Raw genomic sequence first — 16,537 nt, forward strand, 5'->3', positions numbered from 1 at the left:
CAGAGTCGATAGGTGTGAAGTGGGGTCAATCGCTATGAAATTTAATGTTATAATCACACATTCATATATTTTTTTTAAATGTAATTAATAGTGACCTTGATAAAAATATAGTAGGTACACATATCGTCAAAAGACACTAGAAAAACGTCCCATAGGTAATAAAATAGTACATACTGTATCGTTGTTAATTGTTATTGGGTTAACAATACTGGGTGGTACCTACCTATTAATTATAAGCAAATTCAATATAAAATTTAAAACCTACCTAAGTATACCTATGTATTTAAGTTTTATAAAACCTTTAAATCATTTTTAAGGTAAAGTTAACGTACAGGCACCTCGGTTGTTTTTATAAACCGCAAACATATACATATCGTCCATATAAATTTTAATTTCAGTCAGTTATGCAAATTTTAATTAAATATCAGAATAGTAGCTATATATTGTATTCTACAATGCAGTTGAAAAATATAATTTAAAAACCATTGGCGAATACTATCACAATATACCTAGGCACTACATTACATTATGTCATAAATAATTATTAATAATAAAGCTAGATATGCTTTAGGTAGGTAGGTATGCCATTTTCCTGTTCGAGTATCATGTAGTTACTTTTATCTCACCTCGATCAGCATTTTTGAGCACACACAACCGGAAATAGTCCGCCCCGTCATTTCTATTTGAGAACAACTCCAATCGTTGTTTAGCTGTGGGTGGTGTTGAAAATTCAATTTGTTCAGTTCTTAGATAGGATATATAATTTTTTATTCTATAGGTGAGTAATCTTCCAGTATATCCGCATTGATTTGAGAGGGAATTATTCTTTGGGCTCGCTCAATAACAGTTTTCGATATGCTAAAGTTGTGTGACTGATTCGCCGGTAAGCTACTCTTCTTTCCATTGAGTCATTCGCAGCACAGATAAAGCCATAGCAGCGTTATTGATTGTATTATGTTATATATAACGTGTAATTCATATTTGTAAATATTATACGGTCTGTTATGCTTATAAATTTTAATTGACGGCCTGTTTTTCGTGCAACAGCAAAATGTCAAACGAAACCGAGGTGGCTGTCACTCCCGACGAAATTGACTGTGAAAATGAAACAATTTACAAGCCTCCGCCGGAGAAGACCATCGAGGAGATCATTGCCGCCGATCAGGACGACGAGTCCCTGCGTAAATACAAAGAAACGCTCTTGGGACAAGCACAGGCTGGACAAGTCATTGTTGGTATGCATTTCTACTCCTTCCGAATATATCTTACTAATTTTAAACACACACTCATCTTAATATATGATTATTTATCATGCTCTTATTATTAATCAATTTTAATATAAATAAACCTGTGTACATTTCAATTCATAAATAAATGATAAAACTACTACAGACATTGAAGGTTCTACTTTACTTTTCATAACAGGATTATGATCCTCATTTTACACATTAAAAATTTCAATACTCAAACCAAAGAATTTGGACTATAAATAGAAGAAGTCGTATAGGTACCTATGTTATTTCTGTTATGATATTTAAAATTGTTTTGCAAGCACATGAAATATGGTTAAGTTGGTCATCTCCACAAATATTAAGATCGCTCGGTTGTCATTCCAGTTTTTAATTAACAGTGGCCATTTTTTATGTTCATTGTGATTACTTACTGGAGCGCAATTATAAATGGTTTTACATAAATTTTACACGATTTTTCAATTTAATAATAATGCCGAAGTGTAGTATTATTGACTGCTTAACTACTCATTGTGACAGATTGTCTTTATATACACCCTGAAAATTGTCGAAGTTATTTGTAGCTAATTTCATTTATGGACCGATGGTCCTTTTTTTACTTCAATTTCATACATTTAGGCTCTATCTCTGTTGAAGGTTTTCAACTTTGAACCAGACGACAACAATCTATGGTACAAGTCGGTTATGGGGAAGCCAGGCAGGTACCACGCTAATAATTGTCTTAGCCGATTTTGGCAAAATTCATGAATTAAAGAATGAAAACCTAATCTAAACTAACCCAACCTAACAAATAATCCAGTATAATCGGCTATTTTCAAAATGTGTTTGCCTCTGGCTTCCCCATAACCGACTTGTACCCAATCTATTTTTCAAATGTTTATAAGTGAAGAGTTAGCACAAAAATCATGGTTGTGTTAGGTTTTCATTTGTTTTTAGGTCTAATAAGAACATGAACTCAAATACGTTGTATTGTATTTTTACTAAACTATGTACATATTTGAAAAGATTCATTAAATTATTAACAGCCAATCCTTTCTTGATGTGAAGTCACAACCAATTACTGATGAGCTGACATTTAATGAGCCAATCACAGACTTTAATGTTGATCTACCACTGACATATTGTATCAAAATGAGAGCTTTATTTTATCATACATTTTATAAATACTTTCCTAACAAAAGCATCTTAAGCAGTGTTTTTTTTGCCTATATGAAGTGTATGTTACCGCAAATGATGGGGCATAGGTACATTGTATGGATAGGTCTGATTATTAATTAGTTACATTTATTAATTTGGCAGATGCGACAGATTCTCGGAAGGTTATCGTAAAGAAACTGGCGCTGTGCGTTCAAGGGAGAGACGATGTTGAATTAGATCTATCTGGTGATCTTACAAACCTTAAGAAGCAGGTAAATAAAACACTCAAACTAACAAAATTGGTTAAATAGTGTCTAGTACAGTACATTTTTGATAGAGGAAACCCTAGGAATATTTCGTAAAATTTCGGGGAACCCTTAACTGGATGAGATAATATATTATGTTTAACAGTTTTTACCTAATGTCTTGACTGTAGGTTACAAACAAATGTTTATATTTTGAAATGATTTTGTGTTGAGTACCTAATAATAATTTTTACCTATATTAAAAAAAAAATGAAATGGTGAAATAGTAATTATCAGGTGAATATCTTCTTCTTCCTGCTGCTACAACACTATGTGGGTCTTGGCCTCCCCCAGTATCTAACTCAACCTGTCTGTTGAAAGCCATTTCCCTCCAAATTAGGACGCCCAAGCTCTATAAATCCGACTTCACACTATCCTTCCATTTTATACGAGGTACTAAGAGCTCATGCGTGACTTGTCTATCCTGTGTACGTCATGGCTTAGTCATTTAAAACTGCCCATAGTGTATGCCCTGTACGATGTGCGAGGTCCAATACAAAGCATACATGTCGTAATTGTATCTGTCTCCACCCAAACTGTGTATCATTCATTGGTGGGCCTGATGATATACTCAGTTCAAATGAGTCCAACGCTCATTCTATATGTTTGGTTATACACCAATTTTCTGAGTCATGTGACGGCTGGTCTTATTCACGTTTTGTACAGGACGATCAGTTGAATGAGTACGAAGAATCTAATTAAACTTTCAAAATTCTTTAATGTTTTATTGTTGCTAACGGGATAAAGAAGTTACACATTTTACATAAAGTTTTATGAATTCTGGTGGAGCCCCGGAAAAGGTTTGTAGAACACTGATTGGGAATCAATGGTCTAATTTCATTTCTTTATATTGTGGCCTGGGTATTCAAATGAGTTTTGGAGTAAAATAATGATATCCAACTGTGGTGTACATCTAATAATACGATTTATATACAATACCATTATATTCGGTCCAAAAGATTTATTTTTATCTTGAGTTTCCAATAAGCGACATATTAATGGCTTTAATGCAGTGTCCGCTACTCAGATAAATGTGTCAATGTGCTGAAGATGCATCATGTACAGATTTGTACAAATCATTGCATCATCCTATGCCAGATATTTTAAGAATAAATGGCTTCTGCGTCGATTTCTTAAATTCAAGATACTTTTCTTAAAATCAATATCGAAAATTTCAATTTCTATAAGAAACTTTGGTAGTCATTGAATTTGTTGATACTGAAGTATACATTCACTACACAGAATTCCGTTTACCGACTCCTCTTGACAGGTTTATACACTGTTTATAATTTGCAGCTGTTTATAAATTGTATAATACAACGAACGGTAGCATATTACATCTGTTGGGAACTATCAAAAACCAAACGTTTAGTTTGAGAAAAACCCCAAAATTGATTCGCCATTATAATATGTATTTAATATTTCGTATTTGCATTTTGCTTTTTTTTATATAGTACAGGTAGTATAATAATATAGTATTTTTTATATAGTTATTGTAAAGATTCTATTTAAAGATTATAATTAATTAATTGTTCTTTTGATATGTAATCTATATATCTTGCCATTGTTAATTTCAGATAAAAATAAACCTATATTCATTGTCTAGTGTAGTGATTGCAAAGTGATAAATTATAAAATAGCCATGCTAAGCAGTAGGCAGTGACCACAGAACAGATAATAAATAGAATACCGATAGGCAATATTCAATACGCCGCGTGGTGAAGCAGGCTTTTGAATGTGTGAGTGTCCTACGAAAATGAAGCACGCATTATGCACGTTCAATAGTGTGTGCAATACACCAACATTAAATGAGCGTAAATGCATAAACCGAGAGCAGTTTTTAGTATTCGACGTAAAACGTATTCTTAACACGTGTGTAAGTTTAACCCGGATTCTTCCTTACTCGAGTCGGTTACCTGCTATCGCCTTACCCGTTGTGTTTTTCAGTTCCCATTATTTCTGAGTTCCCTGGCAGTGACATACCTAAACAAAGAGTATAAGTACACTCGGAGTGTTGATCCTTACTATTTTTGGTTGAAATGTTATTTAAATTTTATTACCTACTGCAATTTCTATGTTTTCTGGCGCTTTTAGCAGTAGACTGTAATTTTGAAGGTGATACGGATGTAGGGGGGGGGGGGGGTTACACAGTATGCCAGATGCTGACTTTTGATGTTGAGAGGGCTGGCGCGCATTGGAACAGGTTCGGTGTTCACGCACTGGTAAACGGACGATACACTTTTGGATGAATGATATATTATAAGGTTGATGAATGATGGTTCAGGATGGATGATTTATGGACGCGACTTCCACTCAAACCGTAACAGATTTAGTGCCACGAAGGTCGAACAGATATGTTTTGAGTTAACTTTTGAATCGCTCTGTATAATGCAATGCGGCAACATGCACCCGTTCGTTCTCTTGAGCTGACTCATGAGCGACGGCTTTCTTGAAGTCATTCTGTAGGTAGCGACAGTAAAGTTATAACAAACTTGCCCACATTTGATGATTAAAACAATTGCGTGTTATAAAGTGAGTGATTGATAATGATATTATAGCGCCTGTACACATACCTGTCAGTAATAGTGCTTATTTTAAAATATCGTGACAATAATTGTTTACACATAAAAGTGCTGACTGTCTCAAATCAGATCTTACTTGCGCATAAAAAATCAGAACAATTCAGAAGCTTCCAAACTTGTTTGATTCATGCACACAATCTTGCCAACTGCAGGATAATACATGTTTCCCCATACATTTTCTTACTGTGCACAGTAAATCTATGCACGTGTAAACGGGGTACATATTACTTATGTGTGCATGTAAATAAATGGTAATTCAATGGTTTTGTTGGTTTTTCTGTTTTAGCACAGTTTTCATATCTCTGTTTACTTTGCAGGTGTTTACCATCAAGGAGGGTGTGCAGTACAGAATACGCATTGATTTCATTGTGCAGAGAGAAATCGTCCATGGCTTGAAATATGTGCAAAAAACATACCGGCTCGGTGTTCCAGGTTTGTCTATTTTTACACAAAATCACTAACACATACCTTCATTATCGTTCCCATCGTTACAAGTACTTACTTTTTTAGTTTCCAATGATTATCAGACCAACACAATAGATCAGGCATGTCCAACTTCAAGCAGGTTATACTATCGATTATCAAAATTGGCAGCGATCTATCCCTTTTCATTGTCATTCTTCAACTTAAATATGTACACGTATTATATTTGGCTGACGACACTGAGGCGTGACGTTACGCCAATTGTCTTTCACCATCACAAAGAAATACTCAATTTGCCGTTTGTCGTGAAAATCATTAGTTTTTGTAGTCTTTTGAGCACTCATCGTCAAACTATTCTGTTACTGTGCAAAGAGAAAGAGCCTACTGGTAAGGGGAAGGGCAAATTATGCCTCTGCTTTCGCAAGGATTCACATTTTCTCCTTCGTTCACTCCTGTGGCAGGCCGGGCCTATTGTTAATTGAAGTAATCAGAAACAGATCACTAAATAAATTGTTAATACAATTTTTGGTATTTTGAGAAAGCAATTATTTAGATTGAAATTTTAGATTAAAAAATTTGTGCGAAATTTGTTGCTGCATTTTTGCTAGAATAGTTGATAGCTATGGCTTCAGTGTTGTATCGGAGAGACGAAACGCTCCATTGATATCCGTTCGATTTCCCTGTTTTGTTGTTATTATTGTTATGACTGAAAAAGTCCTTTCACATGAAGTCAAAAATGCAGAGATAACGGCTTTGTAACAAACAATGTTTGTATGTATGTATCTATACCAGAGTGACATCGGAAGACAACTCGATTTGATTTCCTTATTCTCGAGTATTATGCATGGATTGACGTCTTTCATGAAGGGATATTTTTTTATGAGGATTTTTTGGACAACTATTTGCGGACCGGACCTGTGGTTGAGAAATGCTGCTCTACGCGACTCATTTTTCCATTCAACTGATAGCGGTGACTACACCACCTTATCAGAGCAATTGTTTGCGTTTTGAAATATATGACGTGAATATGTACAAACATTCTCGAAGAGTAGTTTTCTATATCATCATCAGAGTACTATGTACATATATTGGCTTAAATAGTAGAATTTAAATTCACTGAAAAAATTATTACTCACTGAGATGTTTGAATTTGGTGTCTACATAAGTAACAGGAAATACCATGTTATCTCCAATGACTCTTTGCCTTATTCAGTTGCAGATCCCCATTGTTTAGCTGTCATGTCATGATTATCCACTTAATGCCAGTGACTACTTAATGAACTGTGTGGATGTATCCTTTTGGATACGTGTCTGCATGTATTTATTCTGATTTAAATATCAAATCAATACGCTGCATGATATGTTATATGTATGTAAGGGTACATTTTCAATTACAAATTTTTGCGCCAATTCATTTCTGTGTGTGAAAGGAAAACATAAAAACAGACTTTCAGATACGAAGAGGTCTAAAACTCAATCTTTTTTTGGCTTTCCTGAATAGTAGTGACTTTAGACTTATCTCCCCTTTCCATTGACATACAAATACCTACAATATATACTATATTTTGTTGTCTGTTGTTACTGACTGTCTGTCTTTACATAACCTTCCCCCTCCTAGTAACTAAAGATTCAGACGGCTAAAGATCAATTCTAATAACAAATATCTCCTCAATGAAAAGCACGCAGTGTGGTAGTGAATATAATATCTGCTCTGACTAGATAAACTTCACACATTTTTTTTCAATGTGTGTTTGAATCCAGAGTTTGACAAAATGTTTAAAAACGATTTCTCGTAAAATCGATTGACAGCAACTTCACTTTGTGGAGATATTTATGCTTCGGCTACGAGTCACTACAACAGATTTTAATTTTTTACGAGAAATGGATCTTACCCACTTACTCTACCACTACTTAGAATTTTGCCAGACCCAGTATTCGAACCGGGGACCTCTGTCATTATACGCCGACGTCGTTGGCGTTAGTTCCGCTGGTAGTGGGAATGTTACTATTATAATGGCGGTGACAAATGCCCTTTACCTCATATTGGACAATAAAATAATACTTTGAAATGCTGTCACTGAAAAATATAATATTCCGGTGAATAATAACTATATTTCTCAAACATCTTTTTTGACAGTTGGGTTTACAGTTATTTATCAACCATTATGTATGGTTTCATTATGTTATATAACTGGGATGGCGAACCTTTTTACGTACGCGTGCCACAATTTCCCAAATATTATTTTTCGACTATGACGTGCTGAGTAGTTTGTTATGGCGAAGAAATGTAAAAGTAGTTTTTAAGAACTCTATTAAAATAGTTTAAAAATTGCAATTCAGCTTTTGAGATTCTATTTTTCACAATATTTCTAGCCGAAGGCATATCTTTTACTCTTTGAATATTTTTTTTCTTGTTTTGGAAATTTTCAAACAGATGGTGGGAGCATTTTAATCACGCTTCTATCATATATTCCCAATAACTGAACGGTTTTCCATTTTCACTGTCTTCCAGAATTACTACTACTAGCTCCACCAAGTTCTTGTTTCTTATTTGGTACAGCCGTCATTGTGGGTAGCAATGAAATTTTTTGTTACTGTATTACTTAGCTTGGTTCTTTACGCACAAATTGACACCATAATTGCTCCGATCAGGTGAGGGAGTTTCTCGCTACAGTGGTCTCACCCATTGTAGATTTATTGAAATCAGACGTTCGTGGGGCGGTTTTCTCCGCCGTCTGATATATATTAAAAACCGTTGAAAATATGCATGGCTATGCTGTCATTATTTTTTAATATTATATACATTATATTTATTTGTAAAAAAGGGGTACTTTTTCTCTTCAAAATAAATCCTTGATATATAATTTGTTGCGCAGAAATATTAACAGTTAAAATTATCAGTGTATTGATACAGGTCTGTAACATTATCTCAATTTAATAATACATAAATGCTACTTCCTGTGTGTATGTTCTGTTATCAGTAACACATGATTGTGTTGTTGCTTGTATGTGTTCGCGAAAACTGTATACGTGTACCTCATACAACTTTGTAGGGGTTTTGGTTTGAATAATAATTTATAATCTACTGCATATAGGAAAAATCTATCTTGTGGATATTTTTAACGTGTTTCATATTGAAATTAGTTCACCTAACCGACACTTTTGTACGTTAGGTTATGTTTGATTAACGGTTTACCGAATGATGAATCATTAATAAGTAATTAAGTACTGATAGCGGGGGGGGGGGGGGGTTTATGTTCTAGTGTTAGTTTTGACATAAGACATAGATGCTTATGGAGGTAATAAAATACAGCTGAAAACTTATCTAATAATTGTCAAGATGTCATGGCATTTTTTTTATTAGGGGTGAAACACAATTTATTTACTTTACGTACTGACTTTTGTCATAGTTAATTATGATTTTTTTTTTAAATTTAATATTGGCAGGTAGTAAGTACACATACTTTGGTGCGAAAGGTGGCGTATTTAAGTTTCAGGACGTGTCTAGGCATTTAAGGGCTAGTTGGCGACTAATTGTTTTATTTTCTTCAAGTCATGCTGGAGTAGAAGTAACTGTACTTCTTCCTTTATTTTAACATTCGTGGAATTGTTTGTTTTGTTGTCATAGATCTCGGTCTAGCGTTCGTCGATTGTTTCATTGAAAAGTTACAAATATTTTTACGGGTTAAATATTTATTCCTCTAATTCTCTCGATTACAGATTTTTTGATGGGAGATTTAGGCATTCATTACGTTGATTGCTATCAGTGCCTACCTATGAACATAAAAAAAGGATATGTGTATGGTTGTGACAAACCGATAATAATATTATTAGTATCCTTAATTTTTAAAATGACAGGAATAGCTGTCGGTCAAGGTATCAAAGTACACGCTGTACAGAAACGACAATCTAAGTAGTTGGAAATCGAGAAAAAATATTTCATTGAATCTGTTTTTAAGCTGGCGAATATTTTTAATGGACAACTTGCGTAATACATGCTTACTGAAAGTATTCAATTGGATTACGTACTGGTAAATTTATTCCATCCAATAATCTCGACCTTTAATGTATTCCTCTAAACCGAAAAGCGGCTGCGGCGTACCCTTTTCTTGAGCGTTGGTTAATATTGAATTTGTAATTTTGTAATTCGAAAAAAAAAATGCTTCAATCAGTTTTATATCATTTAATATTTTTATAGTTTTCAGAAAAATTACAACAAAATACAATTTACAATGAAAAGCAAAAGCAAAATATTTTCTTTATTCTTTTAATGAACATCTGTTGCTGTGTATTTGAAATAATCGTGTGGGTCCTGGATTCACTATCTCTGTCTTATCCATATTATATTTGACTTAAATTAAGTCCCTAATTATATTATTATTATTATGTATACGCTAAGCCAGTGTTTCCCAATCTTTTTCACGTCCCAGCACACTCTTCCCAATATCAAAATTCACTTACATACATACCTACCCTTAACCTTTTCTAAACCTTTTTTTAGCTAATAAAGTTTTAGTAATCCTTTCCACTCAACTGAGATGTTGAACAAACGCTTGGATTTTGTTATACTCAAAAATATCTTATGTCATCGTAATTAACAATTGGGTTTACTTGATATTTTTGCAATAAATTCTTACAAATTACTATGAAAAATGTAAGTATTTATTAATTGTGTCGCTACATTTCAAAATCAGCCAAGTCCACCTTTAGGTATTTTTCACTTTTTTTGAAGAAAAACTGCTTTCTAACATTTCTGCATTATCAAAATGTGGAATTTATTAATTTTAGATATCCTATATTCTAAATAATATAAACTTTCACCCTTGTGACTGTGGATTTGAGAAAACAAAAAGCTGTTTTTCTCCTATTCATCTATTATGGACTTGGCTGATTTTGAAATCTAGCGACACAATTGTACATATTTAATAGTAAAAGTAAAAACCTTTTTTTATTTACATAATCTTTGCATGTGATCCCGGTAATACATGATAATATTATATTGTCCTGGCCTGTATGCAGAGTTCCATTAAAGAAGAAGAGAGAAGAAAAGTCTTTAATGCTACTCTGCTTAAGAGTTAATATTGTTGGTATGAAATTTGTCACTAATGTTTGTTTGTTGTATTGTCCCCATGCTTTCTGGATGTGTTGATGTTAAAGGACCCGGTATGTTTCATTTCTTCTCTCTATCCATTAATCTTCTGTGTGAATATGCCGTACGTTACTACTTATAGATATCTCAATAGAAGCTTTGATATGAGTCATTATCGCGCATCTCTTTTATGCACCAGACTAAAATATTTAAGAGTCCCTTGATTAAAATTAATTGAGAAACACTTCTAGGTAGCCAATCGCATAAAATTTCAAATACTAGTATGTAGGTAAGTAACCAAAGCAAGCAACAGATGCAAGTAATATGTTATTCATTACAGCTAATTAGGGATTGCAATACCGGTATCCCAGTATTTTTCGATACCGAAATACCGGTTTTAAAAATCAGACAATACCCATATATTTGGTATTGACGGTGGAAACAAAATGTGTTAATTAACATTAAAGGCTTTACAGGACTGTAATTTTTTGTCAGGTTACGCGATGCCTGGTTTACTTCCGTGGCCCTTCATCATCCTTGGTGACCAGAAATGACACATGCTATAAATATTCATATTTTAAACTTATTAATATTAACTTTTCTGATGTTACCAACTTAGCCATACTTAAAATTGCTCTGGAATCACTATCAAGTGGTGAAATAAAGGAGTTCAATAATGGGTTCCCTTTTTATTAATGGAAATTCTTTGGGTGCACTTCATTAATTGCCGTTGCACACAATTAATACATGCTACCATAAGTCGCAGGCCACGTGTTTTTTGTAGGGACGGTTTGGACGTGGCGATTTCATGTGGGGACATTCGCATCTATCCGGCAGGGAAAGTTGTATATGGAGATGGGATGTACAGCTGTGGGCAATGTGAAGTTTACAGCTCGCGATGCCTGTCCCGTATACGACTTTCCCTTGCATGAATCCTTGAATGCCCAAACCGTCATTGCAATAAACACCTGCAACTTTATATTAATTAACTGTATTTTAATTGTTTTCCAGTCGACAAGATGACCCACATGGTCGGTTCGTACCCGCCCAAGACAGATATGCAGTCGTACACCACCCCTCCCGAGGACGCTCCCAACGGTCTGATGGCGCGAGGCTCCTACTCCGTTACAAGCCTCTTCACCGACGACGACAAACATCAGCATCTTCAGTGGGAGTGGTCTTTCGAAATCAAAAAAGACTGGAAAGACTAATCAGTCATCGGCGGTCAAGGTATAATATCTCGAGGAATGGGGAAGTAATCCGCTGGGTTATTTCATGAGACTTGTATTTAAATCGGATACCAGCTTGCATTTGGATTGTCGGCAGTCGGTCTAGCTCGTAATTTACAATTTGCAGTGTCTCGCAACACTGTTGTTGTGACAGTATGTCATTATTTATTGTCATTGATCTATTTTACATGGATGAGACGTTACACGCGACAAATTATCATTCGAGTGACATCAAAACTAAAATGTGATTCGTCCTTTAAACTAGATAAATGTGTTACAATTTCAACCGATGAGCCATTTACAATATGTGATATAAGAAACTTTTGTGACATCTGTGTATCTCAAAAATATTGGAAGACAATCTTGTTCTATCAGAATGGAGCCTAAATACATATAAAAGTAATCATCACATTTTTGTGCTCTTGAGATTTAATTGTCAGGCCTGTACTACTGTTAAGAACAAGACAAGTTTTTTTATACACTGATTTATCTGCAATATTTGAAAGAACAATCACAATAAATGGCAAGCAATCATACTCATGTCATTCATACATTTATACACATTTCTCTATTTTTAATGATGAACTCATTTTCACGTAATATCAAAAAAATAAAGCTTATTTCTGTGTGTGAAAAGAAACTGAATTTTTTTTAAAACGGTTATATGTCCAACTAATCACGGTGAATAAAGAAGAATATACAAAATTGTCTAAAACTCCTTTTGCCTCCCCTGTAAAGTAGTGATATAATTAGACTTATCATTCCTTTCCTTTCGCACACAGATATAGCATTTCACCCAGTTTTGCAATTTAAAGCAATATTAGATATCGTTTACATATTTTTAACAATATTGTTGCGATTTACTGTCTAATTGTTGTAACATCAAATTTCATCATCCGTCACTTCTATTCAGTGATAATGAATAGCGGTTGTGAATTTGCATAGCTCTGAAAATGTTGGTAACTCATCTGGACTGCAATAAATCTTCCTGTGTATGTTTTCCATAAACCGAGTCCATATGTTCTTTTAATCTCATCGCAATACGTAGTGTTATCTGTTGTGAACCTATTGTTGTATCCGTAAAGTGTACCGATCGATTGGATCGATATTAAAATAAGGTATTTAAACGCGGTCACCTTGTAACAGTTTACAGCTCGGCTTTTCAGAAAGGCTCTCCTAAGACTGACGGACCTTCTCAATAATAATTATTGTTAACGAGACTACGATGGTAAAAGATTATTTTTTTAATATTTTGATACCTTGTTCCTATAAGCTTAACATATCTCTTGTAAAATTTGATGTTACGAAAGCGCTGGTTAGAGAAAATTATCAGTATTCAATTTTGAGCAATTTTTTGATTCTATTTTTATTATGTGTTTTTTTTTTTTTTTTACAAGTCATTAATGTTACATTTTTTATATATATAATGTATGTAACCACTGCTAAAGTAATAATAATTGTGTGCTATGTAATATTAATTGAAAGTCATGCCTTGATAATAATGATTCAGTGCTTTGTGCATTTAAATAATAATAATGTTGTATTAATTATTTTACTTGGATTTTTGCTCAGAAATGAAGCTTTATAAATAAAGTTTTAAGGACAAAGATAGATTTAAAAAAAAAAAAAAATATTGTATGTATTTATATTAAAATTCATTGGAATTCTACACTTTTATCTTTTGAGGATTTGTTTCATTATTACCTTTAATTTTTTGAATGTTGTATAACCTTATAATTATTATTATTATTATTGATAATATTATTATAAAATGGCTGGAATCCTTATAAGCAAATATAATATCTTCTTCGATATATATTAAATATTACTATTATATTGCAAATGTACTTATACAATGTGTTGTTGATTATTTTCAATCTTACCATTATTATATTTCGTATGTCTTCAGCCTATATCCAGTAGTAATATACTTCACCCTTTTGCAGATTAGATTTTTACATAATAATTGTAGTACATACTCCCTCATGGTGCTTGCATGGTATTAATGAAGATATTACATAGATATTTTTGGAATTCCTATAATATTTTTTACCCAATAAAGCCATGTATAAGCTTACTTCACTGAGAAGTATGTTTCTAAATATACCTTTAACATTAATCTGATACTATACTACAAGTTACTCTTTTTATAAAATGCTATTTTTAATAATACATAAACAAATACGCTTTTTTAGCAATAATGGCTTATGTTACACTTCATTGTTCAGATTGTCCATAGCAGTGTTTCCCAAAATGTGGTATGCATAAAAGGTATTGCCAACTGACTATAGTAATTATATTATATTTTGGTGTGCATACTATCTATGTACGAGGTCTGTTCGAAAAGTATCTGACTATTGAAGGTCTGAAACTATAATCCATTTCAAAATAATCTACTTGGGATTGCACACACTTCCTCTCAGCGGTTTGCTTCTACGCGATACAGCTGGGCTGGAAAAGCAAACGTTAGATACCTTCTATTGTATAGTATGCCAAAAATACTATAATTTTGTATTTCAATACAAAAAATCCCCTACATCTAAATATGAACACCGATAATGTCTGTCACTTAAGGTGCGCTTGCTTATTGTAAGTTTGGGAAACATAGTACTATTTTATTTTTTATTATGGCTACCGTAATGATAACAGAAGTTTATTTTGTTCTCGCACAAAGTTTGCCTTAAAGAGAGTTCTACATAATATACACATATAATATATATTACTATGATAGAAGAGTATAAACACTGTGAATAAGAATAATAATAAATAATATATGCAATAAAAATGACAGTATTCTGCTAAATTAGCCATATATTATGTGTCATATTGATTTTACAAATATATATATAAATAAATTCTGGTAATCTTTTAGATTTTTGTTTTTTTTACTGCCTCAACTTATTTTCCTAACGTACCTACCTCCCCTGTGTAATTCCAATTGAAATACAACATACAACTGTAGATCTGTATTGTAAATTTGTTCCTACTGCATGACTCAATATGTTTTCAATTCTAAATATTTGTGTGTAGTTTCGGCGGTCCCGTTTCATTTTGGTACATTTATTTCCCGCAATTTATTTACATCGGAAATATTCAAAATTTAATTCAATACATGACATCATTAAAATGAATTCCAGACACATGTATGCATTTCTATAATATGCAGACAAATCCGCAGTGCCCAAGACCAAGGCTATACAATGTGATCGTATAAGTTTTTGTTGTTTTTTTTTTCTTTAAAGTTTAAAAAACATTGTCAGTTCAAGAGAAAAGAAATATTCTTGAAAAGGTGAAAGAACACATACACATTAAATTAAGGTTCGGTTCAGACACGGCGGATTGGACCGCGCGGTTTTAACCGCTCTAGTCAATTTGTACTAGCTTTTAGATTCCGAGCGGGATCCATTTTTTTTTGCGGTTGACTAGCGGATATAGAAGCTAGTACAAATTGACTCCGTGCGGAATCCACCATGTCTGAACCGAGCCTAATGCTCCAAATCAATTTGTACGATTTAAAAAAAAATTTAATACCCTAATTTATTTTTTCCCTTTTGAAAACATAAAATCGAAGCTTCGCTGTAATTAAATTAGACACGTCGATAGCTATTTTGACTGTTAGCCATTGCGTGTTACCAGTGCTCATGTATGCATGACAAACTTGGTTTTTTAGTAACAGGGAAATTCATAAATTGAGAGTTGCATAACTCGTGTAAAAGGTGTATGTTAGGCATCACGCGGAGATAGAAAAAAGATTGAATGGATTAAGGAATAAACGGAAGTATGCAGTGTAATTAAGCATCAAGAAAACTTTTAAATAGAGATGGGCTGGTTAAATAGCTTGCAAACAGGATGACTGCTGGACAAATGAGATAATCCAGTGATGATTATACAGTAGCGTCATGGGTATGGCAAAAATGGCTTGCAGTTGTGGTATTGTTTGCTTGCATTGAAACAGGCATTGCAGTAAACAATGCCAATACACCTGCGAATCACCTATGGTGCTGCTGTAGAATGATTTACTTATACCTAAGAGATAGAAGACAACCGAGAGGCCGCCCCAAGGTACCCTGGATTGATGAAATATTAAGGTTTGGCTGAATTATGTGGCTGATACAATAAACTGAATGGAGTGGAGAGAGTTTGAGGAGGTCTTCATCCAACAGTAGGTAGGCTGGTAATGTTTTGTAATGAACATTGATTTTTGTTCATATTATATTTGAATCGCATTTGGGATCATATTGTCCGTCGCCCCAAAAGCAAAAGGGCACTTTTGACATTTTGAGCTATAAATGTAATTTTTTTCTCTGCATTATAGGCAAAATGGCATTTGTCTAATACCATGACAATAAATCGCAATTTATGAAAGAAAATATAGGTCACACAAATATACACAATTTTGCCAGTCTGTGTATAGTGGTTACAAAAATAATATTAGAAAAAGGTACTATGTACTAATTATTTTAAAATGTGTTGTATAAAAAAAAGATTTGGAGAAAAAGGGCCCTTGTGATATGAAATGAAA

At 33.4% G+C, this 16,537-nt stretch overlaps 1 protein-coding gene across 1 annotated transcript; it reads left to right on the forward strand.

The window, feature by feature from the left end:
- Window positions 1-663: 663 nt before the first annotated feature.
- Window positions 664-13,626, forward strand: RhoGDI (rho GDP-dissociation inhibitor). Its single transcript, XM_085949810.1, has 5 exons — window positions 664-778; window positions 1,048-1,235; window positions 2,550-2,659; window positions 5,592-5,706; window positions 11,798-13,626. The coding sequence occupies exons 2-5, from the start codon at window positions 1,052-1,054 to the stop codon at window positions 11,995-11,997; spliced, it is 609 nt and encodes a 202-aa protein (XP_085805936.1). The 5' UTR covers window positions 664-778; window positions 1,048-1,051; the 3' UTR covers window positions 11,998-13,626.
- Window positions 13,627-16,537: the final 2,911 nt, after the last annotated feature.

This window comes from Rhyacophila brunnea, unplaced genomic scaffold, assembly GCF_057557595.1.
Source record: "Rhyacophila brunnea isolate RB1 unplaced genomic scaffold, BYU_Rbru_1.0 scaffold_22, whole genome shotgun sequence".
Taxonomy (NCBI): domain Eukaryota; kingdom Metazoa; phylum Arthropoda; class Insecta; order Trichoptera; family Rhyacophilidae; genus Rhyacophila; species Rhyacophila brunnea.

Coding starts and splice junctions, on each gene's coding strand:
- RhoGDI (XM_085949810.1), top strand. CDS start 1,052: ATGTCAAACGAAACCGAGGTGGCTGTCACTCCCGACGAAATTGACTGT. Junction 2,660..5,591: donor TTACAAACCTTAAGAAGCAG/GTAAATAAAACA, acceptor TTTACTTTGCAG/GTGTTTACCATCAAGGAGGG. Junction 5,707..11,797: donor ATACCGGCTCGGTGTTCCAG/GTTTGTCTATTT, acceptor ATTGTTTTCCAG/TCGACAAGATGACCCACATG.